The following is a 22540-nucleotide window of genomic DNA, read 5'->3' on the forward strand; positions in this document are numbered from 1 at the left end:
AGCCTCTTCTACTCTTTTGACTGATGCTTTATTCCACTTTTATAAATGCTAGTTTTTTTTCAACTGTCATTAGCGTTAGTTTTTCCTCATTTGTCGCACGACGTAAATCATTACATAAGAAACATTTTCTTAACCGCTAATCTTAATCAAGTAATCAAGTGATGGGAACTATTAAAATTGGGAACCTTAAATTAACGAGTTCCTGATTTATTTATTGGATTGATTATCTCGACCTAGATTCTATTTCAACACTGAAGGGTGCGTAACTTCGGAGGCAGAGGTGTTTCAGGTCAATTATTTTACGGTGAATGCTACCGGAGTAGCATTAGTAAGTACCGAAGTACATTAGTAGCATTAGTACATGTAGGAGCATGTAGTTATTTCTTGACTCATTTGCGATTCATATTTTAATGAACTCATCACATGGAAAACCTGTGCTTCACTTGATGGATGCAGTGAAACGGTAGGTGCAACATTTCAAACTAATTGCTTAACGGATCGTTATGAAGATATTTTCATTTTTCTTTACATTACTGCGTAAAATTAGCTTCTATTAAATAAGAAATTTCTATACACACGGAAGTGCTTAAGATATTCAATTGAAACAGTAGTGGCAATTAGAACAGTTGTGCTAAGATGAAATTTTGCTAATGGCTATCGAGGGATTAATTTCCCAAATCATAAGTCTTTTATGTCTCATAATCCCTCCAGTGAGAAAAAACCATGCATTCATTCTAATAAAGGAAATAATAACTCCAGTAGAAGGCGTTGAAGATCGCAAAGCTGAGTGGGAAGAGGATGCGGCAGTGCGAGTCAATGGCGAGAGCGAGATCCTTGGACGAGTTGGTGCTAACGTTGGCTAGCAGATGAGGTGCCAGCAGCGATAGGTCATTTACCATAGGCACTCGTCCGCTCACGTGCTGTAAGGGTAACTTAATTAATTATATTACAGATGTGCGCCAGCAGCGATAGGTCATTTACCATGTGCACTCGTCCGCTCACGTGCTGTAATGGTAACTTAATTAATTATATTACAGATGTGCGCCAGCATCGATAGGTCATTTACCATGGGCTTTCGTCCGCTCACGTGATGTAAGGGTAACTTAATTAATTATATTACAGATGGGGCGCCAGCATCCATAGGTCATTTACCATGGACACTCGTCCGCTCACGTGCTGTAAGGGTAACTCAATTAATTACATTACAGATGAGGCGCCAGCAGCGATAGGTCATTTACCATAGGCACTCGTCCGCTCACGTGCTGTAAGGGTAACTCAATTAATTGCATTACAGATGGGGCGCCAGCAGCGATAGGGCATTTACCATGGGCACTCGTCCGCTCACGTGCTGTAAGAGTAACTCAAGTAATTACATTACAGCTGAGGCACCAGCAGCGATAGGTCATTTACCATGGGCACTCGTCCGCTCACGTGCTGTAAGGGTAACTCAATTAATTACATTACAGATGAGGCGCCAGCAGCGATAGGTCATTTACCATGGGCACTCGTCCGCTCACGTGCTGTAATGGTAACTTAATTAATTATATTACAGATGGGCGCCAGCATTGATATGTCATTTACCATGGGCACTCGTCCGCTCACGTGCTGTAAGGGTAACTTAATTAATTATATTACAGATGGGGCGCCAGCATCCATAGGTCATTTAGCATGGGCACTCGTCCGCTCACGTGCTGTAAGGGTAACTTAACTAATTATACAACAGATGGAGCGCCAGCAGCGATAGGTCATTCACCATGGGCACTCGTCCGCTCACGTGCTGTAAGGGTAACTTAATTAATTATATTACAGATGGGGCGCCAGCAGCTATAGGTCATTTACCATGGGCACTCGTCCGCTCACGTGTTGTAAGGGTAACTTAATTAATTATGGTCAATGTTGATTGATTGAAACACATGCAGGGTGCTGTCCTTTTGGACATTTGAACCTTTTTTCTCATATTGGACATGCGCTTTCAAACAAATCATATTGGACATGAGTTATCAAACAAAAATCAAAACGCTGTTTTTGATTCCGTTTTGATAAGTGGGGGAGGGGAGGGAAATCATTCGTAGTCATTGTAACTTGCTCCTCATTATAAGAGGGTTTTTACTTCCGTACCATGAAAAACATTATCGACTGGCTCCCGTAAGCGTGCGGCCAGCACAAAATATTTCGCTTTAAACATTCTATATAAACAAAATAGAATCATTCGAAAACCTTGCCTAGAGCGCTTATACAGTAAAATCAGTAAATTTTTACGCCGTAAAGAACCACTGAACAAGGGTAAGTTCCATTTCGTAAGCTGTAAATATTATTGATTTGTAGATACACATATTGATATTGATTTACGTCAGCTCACCAATGGAAAATGTTTAATCTCTATCAGGCACACCTTTTCCATTAATTTCCATCTATCACTTCTTTCCATTAATTTATGAAACCGAAGAAGATTTTGTCGAGCTTGGAAACAAAGATTAAGATTATCGATATGCCATTCAAAAACCGATATCATATGCACAACATACAAAAAACTACCTGCATGGTAACCAAATTAACTATTCCCACCAGGAATTGTTGAAATAATGTTCATAAATGCATGGCGAAAAGATGTACGACCACTCCAATTCCAATTTTACTAATAAATTTTTAACTCTTATACGAGTTTATACCCCAGTTGACATCAACCGACGTCGTCCCCAAGGGCTAAGAAACCTTTGGGATAAGTGAATAAAGTTTCATGACAGCACAGGGAAGGGTTCCATGACCATTTCCACACCCGTGTTACAAATAATTTTTAACTTTTAGCCGTACAATTTTTACCCCAGTTGACATCGACCGACGTCGGCCACAAAGGCTAAGAACAAACCGTGATGTTCCCAGGCGGGACGGCGAAGAGATTGGGGTCCATGCCCTGGTCTAGATCAGCTTTGCCGTTGCTGTTGGAGCATTGCTGGCAGCCTGCCTGGAGATGTGGGTCAGCCTTGCAGTCGTGGGTTAGATCCTGTGCTTTGATGTTCCTAAGGCCGTCCATGGATTTGGGCGCCTGCACCTTAGGGGGCTTCCTCCACATGTAGTTGGCCAGGGTGAACTCCAGAAGAGCGCAGAACACGAAAGCTGCGGATAAAAAGCTTTATGGTTTCAAGAAAACAAAGCATATTTGATTAATGGCAGATAACTAACGACCGAAAAGTTTCCTACTACCCTAAGATTTTCTTACTGAAAAAATCCGATAATCCATGCTCCTATTTGATCCAGACAAAAAATGTTAAACTAATTTTCCGAATAAACGCACTAAAATTATATTAAATAAAATTAAATTCTATCAGTATGTGGAAGCTCCCCCTTTTAACCGAATATGACCAAAGAAGTAAACAATAATAATAATGATAATCGAAACAAAAGAATTTCCGCAAAGAGGTATAAATTTAAGTGATGATTTGGAGCGTGTAGCAAAAATCCCCGCGATGTGTTAGGAGACACCGGATTGATACCGGACGCCATCTAGGGTATTTGATAGCGTCAAAATTACGTGTCGTAGCTCATATACTTGATTATTTGTGGAAAATAGGAAATTTAAATTCCGATTAATGAAATGATTAAAAAATATACGATATCGTTTGTTCCTTTGCGGAATAATCAACTGATTTTCTTACCAAGTTGTATTATTTTTCGCAAATATGTTTTTATTAGGTGACACTGTATGTTAGTTGTTAAATTCTGATTAAGTAAAAAATGAAAATGTGTGCCTCAAATTTTAAAAACAGTTTTACTTAAAATGGAGTTTTGGACGCGCACAGGATTTTATCAGCCTTGTTGATGGTATATACTAAATTCTATTAATTAAAGATCGAACAATGCAATCAATATTACAATAAACAATTGATTCATGAAACTTAATCAGTTAAATTATTCTCCTCATTGTTACTGATTGGAAAATTGTCTTTTTTCTGTAGCCTTGTGATAGAATATTTTTATTGGCATTATTATTATTTCCCCGATGTTATTGAAATATATTCTGAGATAGGTAAAAAAATTCGTGGGTATATGCCCGATGTAAACCTGATAATTGCTTATGTCATAATATTCAATACATATTATATGTATCAATCATTTAAAAATCAGTGTTTTAATGGTATTTATAGTAATATCTTGATCAATTATCTATCATTAAGTTTATTGTACATAGAATTTAAATTAATTATGAATGGTGTGTTTTTGACACAATAACATTACCAATGAGATCATTCAGCTGGCAGAGCTCGAAGATAAATAAGACGACCCGAGTTCTCTCTAATGAAATTTGCTAATAGACTTTAATAAGCAGAAAATTAATGTAACTAGATTATTCGTTAGTGTAAGACGCGAGTTCAGAGAGGCACGATGAACCCGAGGCAAATGCACAGTGCCCCAAACTCGCTGCCAAATCACATCTCGCTGCGCAGAGTTTCTCGCTTTCATTTAAATCCAAAATTCAGTAGCAGTGTGAATTTGCACGTCGTTTCGCTGGAGTAGATCGCCGTGTACGACTTGCTGGCATATCCTAGATATATATCCCTTCTGCTGCTGGCATATCCTAGATATACATCCCTTCTGCTGCTGGCATATCCTAGAATATCACAGTTTGCAAGCGAGTGTTATCATTTCGGGGATGGAATACTAGAGTAACTTTGGAGCATTCACCGTTGATGATGTTCGGCGGGAATGCCACAGGTTATAAACATTTTATGTAAAACAAATTGAAATAATGATGTTTTATTACGTGAAAATTTAGCGTTATGCAACAAGGAAAATTGTTCGCTTGCAAATTTGTTTTTCGCTGCGTTAACGTAATTTATTTACCGTTTTTTTCGAATTTTGATCGATAAATAAGTTTGAATGTAGTGTTGAATCGTATGAAAAACCACAATGATTGTGATGAACTAAAAATCAAATTTATTGTAATGAATAAGTTATTTATTGTTGACTTTCATTGATTCTAACAAACTGCTCCACAGTTTTCGTAATAGAAATTCCGACTGATCGATCAATCATTACTTTTGTTACCTAAAGAAATATTTGATGGTAATGTAAAGAACTATTTATTTTAATAAAAAATATGAAGACTTTTAAAAATAAGTTCAATAACAATGAAAATGCTAGTAGCATCAAAATAAAGTAACGATAGATATCCATGAAATTTGTTCTTCAGTCCCCTGTAATATAGATTTAATATTTATGGAGGATAAATATTCATAATATCCGTAGTATAGACAATCCCCGTAAAAGAGACGATAAACATCCATGAGATTTGTTCTTTAGTCCCTCGTAAAATAGAGTTCACGTCAACAGAGGAGACGAAACAAAATACTAAGTAAACAAGCTCGGGTAATTTCTTATTTCTTCAGCCAAACTTTTAGAAGGAAAACATTTTGAATTGGGATTATTCGATGCCCCTAGGGTGCCTTCCTAATGTATAAAAAATATCTACATGTCTCTGAAATGATATATCGATAATTCCATATTACTAGAAACACATAATACCTATATATAATAGAATAATTTATTTACTATAGTCATAATTTGTAAGGTAATTTTCGTTTCTTGAAGAAGCTTCGGCTGAAAGCTTGAGCATCTTTTAAGAGCTGTGATTATATATATATTTTTTTCGATTAAAAAAATCGGATTTTAAGGAAGATTTGCGCTAATCTGCGAAATCTACTAATACAATGCACAAATCTATTAAATTAATGAAACTTTTACATTATAAAATAATGTAATAGCCAATCAAACAAAATCATACGTTTTTTTCCATTTTTTTTTAATAATGGTAATCATAGAAGCTTGAAAACAACCCATTGAATGTTGAACCTTCGACCCATGGATGAACTATAGGAAGCTCGGACAAAGTTGCTAATGATACCTTCATTAGGCACTCAATTTTTAGCCGAATAATGTCAGAAGTAAACTTTTTTCAAAATAAATTTAGTTTATTTAGAAAATTAAATAAATATAGTATCTTTTTCCAAGCGTTATTACTTTTTAGCACTACTTCTTTTTTAGCAATGATTGTTCCGGAATTTATTACCTGTGCAGGCACCCATCCAGACATCGATGGCTTTGACGTAGGAGACTTGCGGCAAGTCGCCCTGGATCTCTGCACGGTGAACAATGCTAAATACAATGAATAAAAAGTTCATATTAATAGTTCAGAAAAATAAAATACAAATTTAAATACTGAGTGCGATGCATTGAATGCAGAAGTTGAAATACAATGAAGAAAAAATTCGAAATAATAGTTCCGAAAAATAAAATACAAATTTGAATACTGAGTGCGATGCATTGAATGGAGCCGTACTAGTTGAATATGATCTTGAACTTAGGCCAATTCTATGGTAAACCTGAATTAATTCTTAGTCACGGGGATAAGCCGAAAGTTACTGCTTTTAATTTGTAATTTTATTCAGATAGATCCTGAGAAAGAGCTGGTCATGGGAATCAAAAGTTATGTTGATTACTTGCCTCAGAAGTCACGGCGATTACATGTAGAAAATTTCAAGCTGGAAATATATGCAATCGAGAAGTAAAGATTGAATTGGAACAAATTCGATAGATGATTTAGTCGAGTTCCGCAGGTACGTCAAATTTATGGCATAGACAGAACATTATATCGAAAAATTGATCGTTTAATGTTTAAAATGAAGTAACTAATTGTATTAGTTTAGAGAGGAGAGGATAAAACCTACATGTGTCATCCTTTCGAGAAGCATGAGAATAATCAAGTCATGTCACGAGAATTTTTTCTTGTGTCATGAGAATCATGAGAATCAACTGGGGTATACTGACACAAATTTGTGGCATCGACTGAACAACATATCGAATAAGGGAAGATTTGCATGAAGATCATCAGGGCTTCATGTTGTGATATTGTTTATGATATTCAAAATATAACAGTCTTGAACACAAGAGAAGTCTCTTTGTGGAATGTTGTGTCAATGGTCAATTATGACCATTTCCTCCGTAAATTTTTATTGCTTTATATATTTAAACACATCAAGTTCACCAGGGTAATTGTAAACGCTATTAAAGAGACCACGGATGTCGGATGAATTCCAGTTTTGATCTAGGAACAAATTTCAGACAAAGCTTCGAGCGCTGTTCAGGTGAATTAAATTCAGGGCTGGTACTACTTTCCGGATGAATAATTTAGGTATGATTCTTTCATGCATATAAAATGAAAGTGGCTTATCCAATGTTCAATTTAAAGTAGAATTGGACCGAAGTTGTAAATAATGCGACGTCACGAAGTGTGACTTAATTATGCTATTTGAACGAACTCATAATATTAGACTTAAGATTAAAGCCAAATACTAAATAACGCTAAAAAATAAGCTCGTAATTTCAAACCAAGTGTTGCACAAATGCATGTTTAATATGAACCTGATAATTGAACTTAGAATACAATAGCGTGGAGATTTTGTTATTTATAGATTATAGTGTTATGCTTAGTGTTATACTGTGTTATTTATACAAACAAATAACATAATATTAACCCGATTATTTAGACGATTCAGAGGAATGCGTAACCTTAACCTGATGATTTAGACGAGATGGTGAGCAGCGTGGTGACTCCGAGTGTAGTTCGGCCTGGTGCAGAGCCGATGTCCATCCAGAAGCTGACCCAGGAGATGGCCACGGTGAGGATGGTAGGCAGGTAAGACTGGACCAGGTGGAAGCCCAGCGACCGACGCATGTGGAACTCTGCCACTAGGCAGCTGTAGTTGCCTGAGATGATGTGAAGGGTAGTAGAACAATGGCTTAAAATGACGCAACGTGGAGTAGTACAACGGCCTGAAATGACGTAGGGGGGATCAGAACAATAGCTATAAATAGCGTAAAGAAAAGTATAACATCAGCATGAAATGACATAGAGAGGAGTAGAACAACAGCCTGAAATAACGCAAAGAGGAGTAGAGCAATGGCCTGACATAACATAAAGAGGAGTAGAACAATGGCATGAAGTGACGTATAGGGAAGTAGAACAATGGTGTGTAAAAGTATAGATTCGCGAATGTTACGGTTCAATAATGTCTTTGTTTCCAAATGTTTGGTGCACGAACGCATTGCTTTACAAACACATCAGATCGCTTACGTCTAAGTCTCGATTGTCTGCGTTCACTGACGTCTAATTTTCCGAATGTCTTATTTCACGGTAGTCTTAATTGTTAAGTGAACGCCTACGATTACGAATATATGGGTAATGAATTGTTTTGATTCCGAAATTCAGGAAATATATACGTTAAAGCTACAAAAGTCTACGTTTGCCAACGCCCTGGGCCTAAATTTTCAAAAAAAAAGTTAAGAGATCGTAAGTTCATCAGCCAATCATTGACGGCCTTTCAAGCAAAATCCACCAATCATAGACAAGAAAATAGAGCGTAAGTATTTACGTTCACTTAGCGAATTTTGAAAGTATGTCCCCTGGTTCTCTCATCTCTATGTACACGAACGTGTATATAGAAATGAATGTGGAAAAATATTCACGATGAAGAAAATCAAAATATTTCTTTTTGATAGCATGGCTCAAATATTGGAGAATGAACATAGAAACTATGAGTATTTGCGTTGTTGGTAAGCGACCAATTAATTTCGAGCGACATCTAAAATCGATAGAAATCGATAAAAAATAAAAATAACATGAAATAACACTAACATTAAAAAAGTAGATTTAAAGGTACAAAATTTGTAAAAAATACATATAAACATGGAAAACTTTCAAAACTGGAATGGTTACATTTATTTACATAGTATAAAGTAAATGACTAAACATGGAAATTGCATTATCATTGATCATATATTATTTTTTTAAACAATAAAGATCGGGAGATGTTGAGCGGGTCAGCAGCAATGTACGCGCTTTTGACGTTCTTTAATTTTTAGGGAAATTTATTCATGATTTAATCATAATCCACTTGTGTTGTATGTCTGTAGAATTATCATCGCATGTTGACAGTTATTTTCGTTATTATGATGGTGCCAATTTAAGTTCAGGACTCTAGGTACACGCTCGTCTGGGCGGTTAGATTTCGGTTAAAGGCAGCTTATGCTCCTTCCATCAATCTCAACTCTAATGATCAATTAAATGGGTGAACCTATCAACCTGCTTCAGAAATTGATGCGTCAGGGCACCGTAAGTGAAAATCAAAGTAACATTATCGGTGGCAAGACCTATATTTTGCTGGCAAGACCTATTTCAAGACCTATATTTTGGAAAATATTCCCATTTTAGTGCCAAATAAAAAAAGTAGATGCCCCTAATATCCATTTTAAAAGGGAAATACGAAATTAAATTTGGAGATGAGTGAGGCTTGGTTAAATGCTTGTGTTAGAGAGGCTGGTGTTAAACATGATAGTATATCTTACCTATTTATCGAAATAAAGTAGACCGCACAACGTTATGCGACTTATGTCAAAAGGTAGATTATAAATGTATTTATTTGGTTTAGAGGTTAGTGACATCTTTTTACTGAAGCAAAAAAATACCGATAACCACAAAAGTGATCTGGATTCAATTTATTATAGCATTTGAGATACTAAAATGATATATAAATAGCTAGATTTCCTTATATTAGCGGTAGTCCGATTTCATGCAATTATAGTGAACGAGACGTGGACGATATTTTAAAATATTGGGTATTTCACTGGACAGAGGAATGTTCTATAGCATATATATTTACATCAAACGCGCAATTAGATCCCACTTAGCTATAAGAAAAAATTTGTTCACGGAGCTGACTAGCGTGAGTTAATATAATATAATATAATATAATATAATATAATATAATATAATATAAAAATTTTATTCCATTAAAACGGCTCGTTAGAGGAAATATTGAATAACAGCTGCGCAAGTTAGTCTAATGTCATTAAAATGGCTTGTTAAAAGACATTTTTTAGTGCTGGTCTTTATGGCGAGAAAGTTCACCATAGTTTTATTGGAGACACACGAGTAATTTTCTTACATGAAAGCATGAGTTTCAGTTTAGACATACTGTATTACTTTCGTAGTATTTTTCTAATAAATGTAAAATGAACGTTCATACATGGTGTATGAAAACTAAGACTAACACAAAAATAAAAAGAAGGATTTTTAATCTAAATAAGTGAGGGTGAATTGGGAAAAATTAACAGCTTATCACGATTTTTATCTATTTTACAGACAAATAATTTAACATGGTGCGTTTGAAACAATTCTGAAAAGATGGATATTGTCATTTCACTGATCGTAGAGTGAAACTAAATTTTTTATTGCATGTAAAAAAATGTGGGAGTGAGTTTCCGTAATTATATCTAATCATACAAATTTTTTGAACCGAAATTTCACCAGTTAACTTCAGAAACATTCTGAGTCATTTTCGGCATGTGGTCCGCTACTCTAGAAAAATCTTAACGAATCGTAAGTGGTGCAGAATGTATGGGTAAAAAATAACATTTTCTTCAGAAATCTACCTTGGAAATTCTATACAGACGAGGAACAAAATAAAATGCTCAATAGGATTTCGAAAAAAAGAACCAACTGCAACTTCAAAAACGTGTTCACTTTCTTCCAAAATTACATCTAAAGCAACCAAATGGAATGCGACATGGCCTTAAACTGCGCAGGTGCAGGGAGACACGATGGAAAACTTTTAATAGTAAACTAAACCAACGCTGCATGACCGAGAATAACGTATTTTTAAGAGGTGAGTAAAGAGAATGAATCTTAGGTCCCGCTGGGATTGCGCCAAAATTACCGCCAAAATTTCCAAGAAACTGCACCCTGAACTTTATAATACTTTTCTCCCACACGTTTAGAGCTACGAAATACGAGGCAAGTAACAGGCATGGAATTAAGTAAATGAATACCCCTATCGAACTACGTAATGTATTATTTTAATAACTGAAATTCTGTCCAAAAATATACTAAATATTCAGACGTAACCTCTCACCACTCACTTGTGTTGAACAATTTAGTTGAGGACGAAGCCTCCCACCACTCACTTGAGTTGAATAGTATGGAATCAAATGTAAATCAATGTTACTATCTTAATTCTTATAGGGGAAAATATTAAATTCATATGGAATAGTTCCTTTTGTCTCCTTCATTTAACCATTACGAGTAAATAGTGTAAAGTATTAAAACATCAGAAATAAATTCCATAATTTGGTTGACTATGAGTGATTGCAAGCTCTTCTTTGTTACGCGTGTTCTCATGTTGAAATTCAAGATTGTGACAAACTCCAACGACTGCAATCAAGCAACGTGGCAAAATAATCAATCAATGAAGCTCAGAGTTCAAACATTACTTCATGCTAGAGTTCAACCTTTACTGTCCGATTGAACGCATTTATCTATACGTTCTAAAGGGCAGGTTCTATTTTGACAGTAATTTTATGCGTATTATAAGGGGTGGGACTTGAGGACAAGATTGCTTCATTGTCGTAAATCTAATGCTAAGTAAGCCAACATTAAAACTTCGATCAAATGAAACGCCGTTCGTAATTCATTAGTTAATTGAATTTGCATGCAAGTGAGACGATTCTGAGGGTTTAAGCCACACAAAGACTTGTTCCGATTGAGGCGGCAGTGGAACTTTATTATTATTTATATTGTTATTATATTTATTATTATTGGATTAGGTCGCCGTGCTGCATTTGATCATTCGGTATTGTGGTTTGGTGCTGGATGCGTGGTGGATCAAGTGAAATGTGAATTTTGTTTTCAACTTGGACGGATAAATTTAAATAAATCGCGATTTCTAGTTCGATAATAAATCTTTTCGGGTTATAATTCAATTTCTTTTTAATAAGAAGCTTTGTTGCTATGCGTCTCTGAAATTTCATTTACAGTATATCAGACTCTTAATAGGCATTTTTAAAGCACATTCCCATATTAGAAACATTAAACTTATTCCATACTCAATCAGATATCGTAAAAAGGATTGAATTCAATGTATGTTTTCTTTACATTAGGCGTCCAGCTAGCGAGTTCCAGTGATTTATCTTGTTTATTTACAGCTGAAATGGACAATATTTGTCTAGTCATTGTTCCGCGGCGAAGAAGCATTAGCGGTTAATCCGATCTTGATGCTGAGAAGCACGCGTTGCTCTGGCTGTTGCGCGCTGGTAAACCTAATGTTGCTGCTGAGCGAAATATATTAGATTTCTGGATAGAGTCCTTTGTTAGAAGTGCGCTCGGACCCGCGATTCCATCGGTATTTTTCATGGCAAGAAACAAGCTATTTCCTAAAATACGGCCAATTGCTGTCCAATATACACAAGAAAATCGAATCTTCTACTTTTTAGGTACTTTACGTTGGGAATTTAGTTGGCCGGAATTGATAACCGGATGAAGAGAAGATTGAAAATTGATTGATAACCGGAAGCTGAAGATTTATTAATTTATTTAATTTTTTGGTCGAAATAATAAATAATTTATTAAATATTAAATAATATTATTTATTTGCTCGTCGAAATATAGCGTATTAAGTTTCAAGAGTGCGGATGAATGTAGATTTTTTTGATATTGTTGAAAATTCTCGCTTAACATTGTTGTTTGAATGATACTAATTGAAAATATCGTTGGAGGTAACTTAGCATGGTGACGATGCACAGAGCAATCTCTAAACACGTCCATTTCCGAACATTGGTGTTGCAAAAGCCCATTAGATTTGCGAGAACTTTCGAGTTTAATTTCAGGAGTTATGAATACTAATTCTATTTTAGAAGCGATTTTGATATTGTTGAAAATTCTCGCTTAACATTGTTGTTTGAATGATACTAATTGAAAATATCGTTGGAGGTAACATAGCATGGTGCCGATGCACAGAGCAATCTCTAAACACGTCCATTTCCGAACATTGGCGTACCAAAAGCCCATTGCGGTGGGGAGTTCACAATGTAATCAAGCAGATGACAAAGTTCTCGCTCGGCAACTCGCAGGAACGCAGGCAACTGATGTTTAACAATGTTTAAACTCGAGTTTCTAGTTTTATTATGAACGAAATAATTGTGTAATATTATACTGGGTCGATAAAGTTTTCATGTAGAGGAATAAATTCATGATTTTGCCGATCGTGTTGAGAGTGCGCAATAAATTGAGTTAAAATTTAGTAAATTGAGTAATTGAGTAAATTGAATGAAATTACACATGAAAGCCGAATAAATATACATAGATTTCTCATCAAGTTCTTATATTGAATGAAACTGTTGACTTTAAAACTTTGAACATATCATGGTTTTCAATTCAAGAATAAGTGTAAGACACTGAGGCAATGACAAAATGCCGTATATCAAATACATATATATATTCTTTTTAATTACTGATATATGTATATGTATATATTATATTATTTATATGTTTATTAATTATATTATAGTTATTATTTACATATTTTGATTTAACTCAACAAATACATTTTATTCTTTAGTGGTTTCAAAACTTTCTGTTTCACGTAATTTTTTCCGGAAAAAAATTAAAGCTTATATGTTAATTAAATTAAAAAACTTTGAATAAAAATCTTGAATGCGCATACCTAAGTCCGTAGACTTTATGATATGTTCCATCGTAATAAGCCAAGGCGTGAATCTCTACTGATGGTAGTTAGATGATTTTCGGGCAGGATTACACTTATATACGAAATATCAAATATTCATGTTGATGGTTGTAATTAAGGTATATTCAAAATGTATTGATTTATGAATTTTTTGCGATAATATTTTTTCATTGAGGGAAAATAATTTTTTTCATTTTTCACTTTTGAATAATAATCTAAGCATCAGGATCATAAATTTCTGCCATTTGTGCCAATAAATATATATATATATATAGTTGAGACGTTATAATATATATATATATATATATATATATTAGCTCTGCCCATCATCAATATATGAGAAAATTTCCATTTTTAATTTGCGAGATGACTTGCTATGACTAAGCGCGTCTCAAGCTTAATAATGTCGGGAATTTTTTGTTTCTCGTATTCTTCCCGAGTAAGACGCTCATACGCCTAAATGAATTAATAAATTGTATATATAACTTCATTTGAGCTCGGTTAACCCCTAAATTGTTTGGCTGGGATTGATGAATGAGCGCCAGATCTTCATGCGGAATCTATTTACTAATATCTGCATCTCATTCTTAAGAGCATTTTGTTTATCGCAGACTTTTTGCTTGATTAATCAGTTGCCTGGGCCATAAACTTCCCATGTAAAATCTTTTGACTGCTGAGGATGTTAATATCGTGGTATCATGAATTTTTTAATATTTTCGACTGTGCAGATTATTTTGTTAATTTTTATCATATTTTTCATACTTTTTTTGTCGACAAATATTAACCTCTAAGGATAATATATTCTACACAACAGTCACACTATTACAATATCTTTGCATACGATCCAATTCACTCGTATAGTTGCGTTATTTTATTTTTCGAGAAATTTGTGCATATATTCTGCCATATTGTTGCTTCTTCGAACAAATTTTGGCCCCATTGCTCTCAGCTAATAGTTTTTACCATTATTAATTACTATATATAATTTTCTGCAATACCTTTCCAACCATTACTTATACCTAATGGAACTTTGCGGTTACCATATTACTTATCACTGTAATTTTATCGTCCACTTATGTTACAGAATTCATTTTCTGTATACCGTACAGCCTCATAACATTTACATATTATCGATGTAAACAAGCTAGTTGAGTGGCTCTTCCGCAACACTCACTTGTGTTGATTTAGTTGAGACGTTCCCTCTCACCACTCACTTGTGTTGATTTAGTTGAGACGTTCCCTCTCACCACTCACTTGTGTTGATAGGTCCCGGTACATCTTGATAGGATCGTCCTTCTTCCAGCGCAGGTCCAGCTCCTTCATTGTCTTCGAAACTGGAACGAAAAGGAAGTGAGTTTAGACAGAGAGTAATTAATTAATTTATATTTTATGAATAGTATTCATTGTCAAGATTGTCGGAAGAAAATATGCAACTTAATACAGAACATCGGATACAATATTTAAATAAATACAGAATATTTATACGGTGTTATTGAACGTAATATACAACAAATGAGAATTGTACCGAATTGTTTGTAAGGCTTCACCGTGCGTCGTATACAATGGATAAGCAAATACAGAATCGTTTGTATGACATTACTAAACAGATGAATATCTTGAATCCAAAAGTTTCCACAGAGTAATGATGAATTTTAGATTAATCATGAAATAATCCTTGCATTTTCAGGTGGGTATTATAGAACATATCGCAATGAGTTCTTGATTTACGGCATATTATACTATATTATATCTCATTATTGTAATGTGAAATTTTAATGCATTCAATTTATCCGATGTTCACATAACTTGATTAGCTTATCAAAAGGGGAATTTACACCCTAAACGCAAACCTAAACGCAAATCTGTTTATTATCAGCTCGTATTATGAAGTGGACAAACAATATAAAATCCAGCAGCTGATGGCCGAGTCTTTATCCTCCTTGAGAAGGATTTCAATGCACCAAATATCCTCAGCATCGAGCAGCTCATCCATCAAAGTCTCGACCTTCTCTACCATCGATCCCAAGAAAATATAAGTTTGCTTTACCGATCATTAACGGTCATATTGCGTTGCACTTTAATCCCGCTAGACTCGTTCCATACTCATACTCCATCAATTTTTTAACAAAGTGGGGCATGCGAATGAGTAGAAAACTTTGTGATCAAGTCAGAGTTTTGAAAAATACATGAGAAAAGTGAAGGGGGATTAGAAATTTTTTTTATTCCCCGCCAAGTTGGGAAAAACCAATTTGTTTCCCGAGATAGTTCCAACAATTTCCATAACAAAAAAAATGTCAACACGATTGTTAGTTTCTCAAGTTGTGCATCTATAGAGTTATAAAAACTTTAAATTAGGTTGGGCTTACAAACGAAGTTTTAACTTTAAAATCCCTTTAAATTAGCATTTAATTAGAATTGGCCCAATTTTTATTCAATCGCTATAGTTGGACTCAACAATCAACAACTTAATGTTTGCTGAAAATGCTGATAGGCTCGAATATGAATGGAAATATATAAAATTCAGAAAAATTAAATGAAATAAAAAGAATTAAAAGTAATAAAAGAAAAATAAACGAAATAAAAAAGTTAGAATGATTAAAAGAATAAGCGAAAATGCACTAAATTATTTGGAATCGCAAGGTTAGCTCTTCTTAAATGGTGAAAATATTAGCGCCTCAGGAAACCCGATAGAATACGCACCCATGTTATCAATGTAATCTTCGAACAAACATTATCAACATAAAATAGATTTGACTCCATGTTCTTTATTCATTGGAATCAAAAGCTCATGAGCTTTTTATTTATTTTCCAGGAGCACTTTCGGTCAATCGCCTAGCCATATCAACTGCAAAAATTACAGCAAGTAAATCTTCTCAACGTGTTTACCCTGAGCGCCTCCTATAGCATCGACAGTTTAATGATCAGCCCAGCAATCGGGAAAATATATTGATTTTTCCTTCAGTCAGTCCATAACAAATCTTGCTAGATTGCTGTATTGCAAGGCAAGAAGTTTATTGTCTTCGTGTGGAGCCTCTGCGACAATAATTCGTTGCGCGTAAGCCAGTTGAGCTGCCAGTCTCGAACTCATTCGTGTCTTTTTCACAACGATTTTTGTCGTTCTTCTATTCACGACTCTGAGTGCATCGGTTATTTGGGGTTGATGATCGCTTTTTTATAATTGTGTACCCTCATTGTGATGTTTTCGATCTGCTTTTTTACACTTTAATATTTTCCTTTTCTTCATGATCAAAATATTAAAAAACTAATAAAAAATAATAAATATATTTTCCTTAATAAATGAAAATAGTACGATAACGCTTAGGTACGTTGTATGTATTCATATAATTCGGAATAACTGCAACGAAAAATATTTCAAATTCTGTGGACTGAAAGCGAAACTGTCAGAGTTTATTATTTTTTAGCCCTGCAGGAGGCTTCATTGTATTATTTATTTAGGACTCGTGCATAATTCTAAATAATTGTAATTGTTAATTTGCAGTTTACATTCACTTCACCAGCAACATAGAAGCGCCCAGGTTCCATCATGACTACAGGAAACAGAGTGTAAATCTAAACTTGAGTGTCAGCTAGCCTAATTTTCTGTTGTACCATCTTTGATCCCCTCTACTTTATGAAACAACCAACCAAACAACCAGCCCCTGAAATTCAACCATTTCGTTGTGAATGGATTCTTTTGCCGTTGATTCTCATAGCATTTATTTCCTCAAATGTTTACCTCATTAATGAAGCATCTGTTTCCCTCAGCGACATATTTATCACAAACATCGTTGTATTTATGCCTCGAGTGTCTTGTTGGGGTGCCATCTAAAGACGTTGTCGGAACGTGTGATCAGAATTATTTTCTTTGTGGTCACTCTGCGTTAAAAAGCTTTAAAGCTTCCCTTGAACAATGTAGTTGCACTGCCTTTTTTCTTTCCATTTGATTTACTAATTAGTTCCTGACTCTGGATTTACACATAGGCTCCTAAACCGGTTGTAATTGTGATACTTTGCACATATTACATTTCTATTTAATATTCTGAAGCTACTCACTCGGGACAAACCAGCAGGGAAACTGAAAAGTTAGATTTAAATTAGTTCAGAAATTACTTTGCCTCGCATAGCGCAAGCTCAAAATGTTTAAATAATTTAGGGAATCATTTTACTGTTTTATTTATTACAGAAAAATTATTTTAATTTATTCATTATTACTGTTCCTTTTATTAAAGGGAATTTATTTGTTACATTATTATTGTTCACCATAAAAGGATTAAAAAATTAAAATCGGTACTCACAGCTGGCGACTTCCATTGTGCAAATTTGCGAGTCGAAAGGAAACTTGGAGAGATCCAACATACAGGAGAACACAAGCTTCAGCCTGCCAGAAATAAATGAAAAATTTTCAAATTGGAATGAATTTTGTGCTTTAAGCTTATATATTCACTTAACATAATATATTACTTATATGTAAGTTATATCGTTAAAAGTTTAAGTTTAGAGCTTAAGTTATATTGATTATATGTAAGATAAGCGAGTTCGTAGTTATCGGGTTTGGAATGAACAGTACTGTGATATATAAAATGAGAAAAGCGTCTTATAATCAGTCATCTAATTACAGACCAGGAAAACTGATTTTATTTCTGAATAAACTCCTCATAAAACGAACAGCATAACAGACGTGAAATTCGTGCCATGAACACTTGGCTAACAAATGTCGGTTCACCCTTCACTATTTGGTAAACGTTGTGAATCTACTCCTAAATGTTTAAATATATGTTTCGAAAGAATTTTCGATTAAACGTTTATTCTTAATTGCAAAATTCAAGTAAACCTATATATATTTACAGGATCCATATGCTGTTCAATAATGTATAAGGAAATAAAAATGTGCTCGATTGTCATCGTACGCCGCATACATCAAAAGAAAAGGAAGATCCTTTCGCGAAGTATTCAGTAAAATAGAAAATGACCTCGATTTTCTTCAGAGTTAAAATGAGGCAATTTTACAATGTCGATCAACGTGTCGTAATAAAAAAAATTAAACATTTATTAATATTATTTTATCGATAGAATTTATCTCGATTAATTTTTTTGCGATAAACTCTCAATTTGATGTCTCCTAAATTTATGGTGAAAGCAAAAAATTAAAAGTGACAGCCCTGCTCATGTTGCAGTACCGTATGCCCCATGCCCTTGTTGGACAGGCATATCGTTGTCATATACTCCACGGAGGCTAAATGTCTCATTTCGTTCCCCGCTCGCTGCCATGATGCTAGACGTTATTTCACCGGCCATCACATGGCTGCTGAAGGCCGCATATAATGCTCCTATAATTTTTATAAGAGAGCAGTGTAAATGTCATATTGTGTTCATTAGACTTTTCGCGACACTTACGAGGCCCTTATTCCTGATTGAATTACAGTGGTAATATTAACAGACTGTGCATGAGGAATGTATTGAGGAGAGAGTTTCATTTTCATCCGGTCTTTTGTTGTTAACTGTTGTTCTGATTAGGGGACATAATCTAAATTATTTAAAATATACCAGGAGACTTACTTTCAGCTATTTTGAACGTCGGTAGATTGTTTACTCCCAATTGTGCTCGCATATATGTAAAAACGCGAAAAAATGGACTATGCAATAACATTTGCGCCTTTATTCATGGATTGCTTTATGGACTGGTACGATTCCCTTCATTTAATAATTTAAAAATGGACGATGCAATAACATTTGCGCCTTTATTCATGGATTGCTTTATGGACTGGTACGATTCCCTTCATTTAATAATTTAAACACATAATTCATGGAACCATGTGTGTCGGTTGGCAGATTAAAGGTAAATATTCCACGAAAACAAAATTCGCTTCTAGTCAAGTTATATGCCGTGAATCCTGTATATTTAAATGAATTAAGCTATGCGAGTTTTAAACTGAGAATTTTATACATTATAATATATTCTTCCTGAGAGGCATGAAATCAGGCATGAAATTCGAGCGTTTAACCTGATAGTAGAATTAGTGTGAGTGGAATCAAGATTAGGGATGAATTGCGATTGGTTTCTGCGAAATTCGGACGCTTCATTGGCTGCCTCAATCATGCAGACCGTGCGCTAATGGAATTCCTCTACCCAAATTCACGTGTAATAATTCAATCAGAGCAAGAGGTTTCTATGGAAGCCCTTTTAATCATAGACATCGGCCAGACAAATATCAAATTCAAGCATTTAACCATTTCATATGACATTAAGTGAGCATATAGACACTGGAGGAAAATAACTGCGACTGAGAATTGTTTAATTTTTATGTGAGTAATTATGTTATTCGCTTCATGTGAGTAATAATTCATTCATACAAAGAACAAATAATTTAATGTTAGCATTTTTTGAAACACGGAAATATTTACATTATTTTGAACGTACGTATTTGAAGCACGCTTTCAAATAGGAAGTTTTTAGTGAATTCTAAAAAAACACAATTTCTAACTTTCCTGGACCAACTGGTACCTTAAGGTCAAATCAGTCAAAAAATGCAGCGAAGTCTGAGAGCGAGGTTTTCGCGGCCATCGTGTAAAATCCTTGATCTGCCCAAAGCTCGGCCAGTCGCTACCCTCGAGCTTGTACTCTTTGTAATATGATATCCTAGCCAGACCCTTCTTCGCGGCAACTATTCGCTTTCAGGTGGCCGAGGAATGGCCAACGGTCGGCTATAACTAATTGACTAGGCCGACCGCTGGCCACGTATTATTCTTCGCCCCTCATTGACTTCGCATTTACCATGCCACCCGTCGTGAGCTGACAGTTGAGTAATTTACGACGTCTCTTTCCCCTCAAACATTGCACAACGCCTCCATTTGAGCAGCTAGTATGCGGGATTTTCCCTCCGCGTATCAGCAGGCTCGATCATAACTATTTTTCGGTAGAAAATATCTACAACAAGGAGGCTGATCAAGGAATGCCGAGTATACCATTCAATGGAGAATAAAAATTACAACCCTTTAACATCTCGAAAAAAGTTAAAAAGTCGCAGACATGATGAACAATAATATTCAAAGTTTCTTGAAATTTCCTCTCATTAAAACTCTTTTAATACAAAGTTTGCATATTTTTTGTTACTGGTCGACGCTTATAAATAAATTGCTGGGTAAGTATGGAAAAATCCATATCGCCATCTCATTTGCTAATGGAGTAAAGTCTATCCTAACTAGTGAAGAAACGCTTAGGGAAGAGCCGAGCCTGTTCGAAGCCTCTCGGTTTTCAATCAGGGCCTTAACTGATTGACAACATGAAGGAATCTAAGGAATCTAACAAAGAAAGTGACGTGGCTTATCGTCATTAAACATGCTATGAAATACAGCATAAAGATACTCATTGGCAGTGCATTTCACCTTCTATATCATGAGATTAACCACACATCTTCAAATTTTAATTAACAACGACAAAATATATAAGGAGCGAGGTCACACAAAACAATATTGAGAATTGTCAAGGCTTGAACAGCATAATTTTTTCGAAGATACCTCTTGACGTTCTGGAGCTAAGATGGACAATGGACTAGAACCAGAATAGACTTATACGCCATCAGTCTTAAATTATTAATTCACATAAACTCACCTGAGCATGTAAAGGATCTCGCCGTGCGGGTTGATCCTGACGAGGACGTTAGGCACGGTCACGAACTGAAACTCAGCGTGCTTGGCGTTGGGGAAATACACTTCAGGCTTCCAGATCGCCTTCACCAGCTTAGGGTCGTTCAAGTCCAGCGGCTGGACGAGATCTTCGTGCTTCAGTCGCGCATCATACCACGTCTGACGCAGGTACAAGTCCACTTGGTAGTCCTGAGAAAAATAATATTTAAATAATATATAATTATATGCTCATTCCTGGCAATGGGCAGGGTGGCCCAGTGAGTACAGTTCAGAGTACCAAGATTGGAGCAGAGAGGCGCGGGTTCGATCCCAGCTCTGTGCGCCAGTTTCTGGTCAGAATGGGTGCCATCAAAATTTGAAGTGCTGGAATGAGTTTTGAACACAGAACACAGAAATTTTTTTGCTAAAAAGATACTGGGAAACTTTTAAGTATACTTTTACTTTTCCTCACTGGGAAAGTGGATATCGAAAGAAATGGTCGCAGAAGAGGGGGACATAGTTAGTTGGTTAAAGTGGAGTCGTAGACGTCCCAGCATTCAATTTTAAATTCAACAAACACCCACTTGTCAGTGTGTACATTTCATATTTTTGTCATTTAACAGAGAAAAAAAGTGAAATATTCCGCTGTAATTTTTTTGAAAATATATTTTTCAATATACATCTACTTTATTTCAAATCAATACCTGAAATTTGGAAGTGCCAAAAAAAATTCTCAATTATGAAATCCCATTTTACTGCCTTAAATGATATTTCTGTCGGTAAATAGGGGTTTAGTAGCATTCATTACTGCTTAATGTTTACCAATTGCGATCCATTTAATTTTAGAGATTTGCACGACGAATGAAATTTAGAGAGGAAAATAGAGCACGAGTCATGTCATCCTGGCGGCTGCAATGCATTTAGAGAAATTAGTGAGACTTTGTTCAAATAGCGATGCACTCTCGGCGCTTGTGTGGGTCATCTGGACAGAACAAAACAGGTGTACCTATGCAACACCCGCTCGTTTCTCGTGATTTGGGTAAAAAATGTATTACTATTTAGAAAATAGAACCTGTTCATTTTCTGAGCTTGTTGTGTGTCATGGCTAACCAGTTCAGATGTCAAACTCTTGTCGCGTGTCATGGCCAACCAGTTCAGATGTCAGGCTCTTGTCGCGTGTCATGGCTAACCAGTTCAGATATCAAGCTCTTGTCGCTTGTCATGACTCACCAGTTCAGATGTCAAGCTCTTGTCGCGTGTCATGACCAACCTGTTCAGACGTCAAGCTCTTGTCGCGTGTCATGGCTAACCAGTTCAGATGTCAAGCTCTTGTCGCGTGTCATGGC

The 22540-nt window shown here is 35.4% G+C and overlaps 1 protein-coding gene across 1 annotated transcript; it reads right to left on the reverse strand.

Moving 5' to 3' along the window:
- Window positions 1-1166: 1166 nt before the first annotated feature.
- On the reverse strand, window positions 1167-22497 carry LOC108670998 (glycine receptor subunit alpha-2-like). Its single transcript, XM_018158484.2, is given in 8 exon segments — window positions 1167-1262; window positions 2867-3114; window positions 6065-6133; window positions 7570-7793; window positions 14782-14905; window positions 17867-17949; window positions 21181-21404; window positions 22465-22497. Coding segments are annotated over 8 exon segments (1065 nt in total). The 3' UTR covers window positions 1167-1202.
- Window positions 22498-22540: the final 43 nt, after the last annotated feature.

Source organism: Hyalella azteca, unplaced genomic scaffold (assembly GCF_000764305.2).
Source record: "Hyalella azteca isolate HAZT.00-mixed unplaced genomic scaffold, Hazt_2.0.2 contig1023, whole genome shotgun sequence".
Taxonomy (NCBI): Eukaryota; Metazoa; Arthropoda; class Malacostraca; order Amphipoda; family Hyalellidae; genus Hyalella; species Hyalella azteca.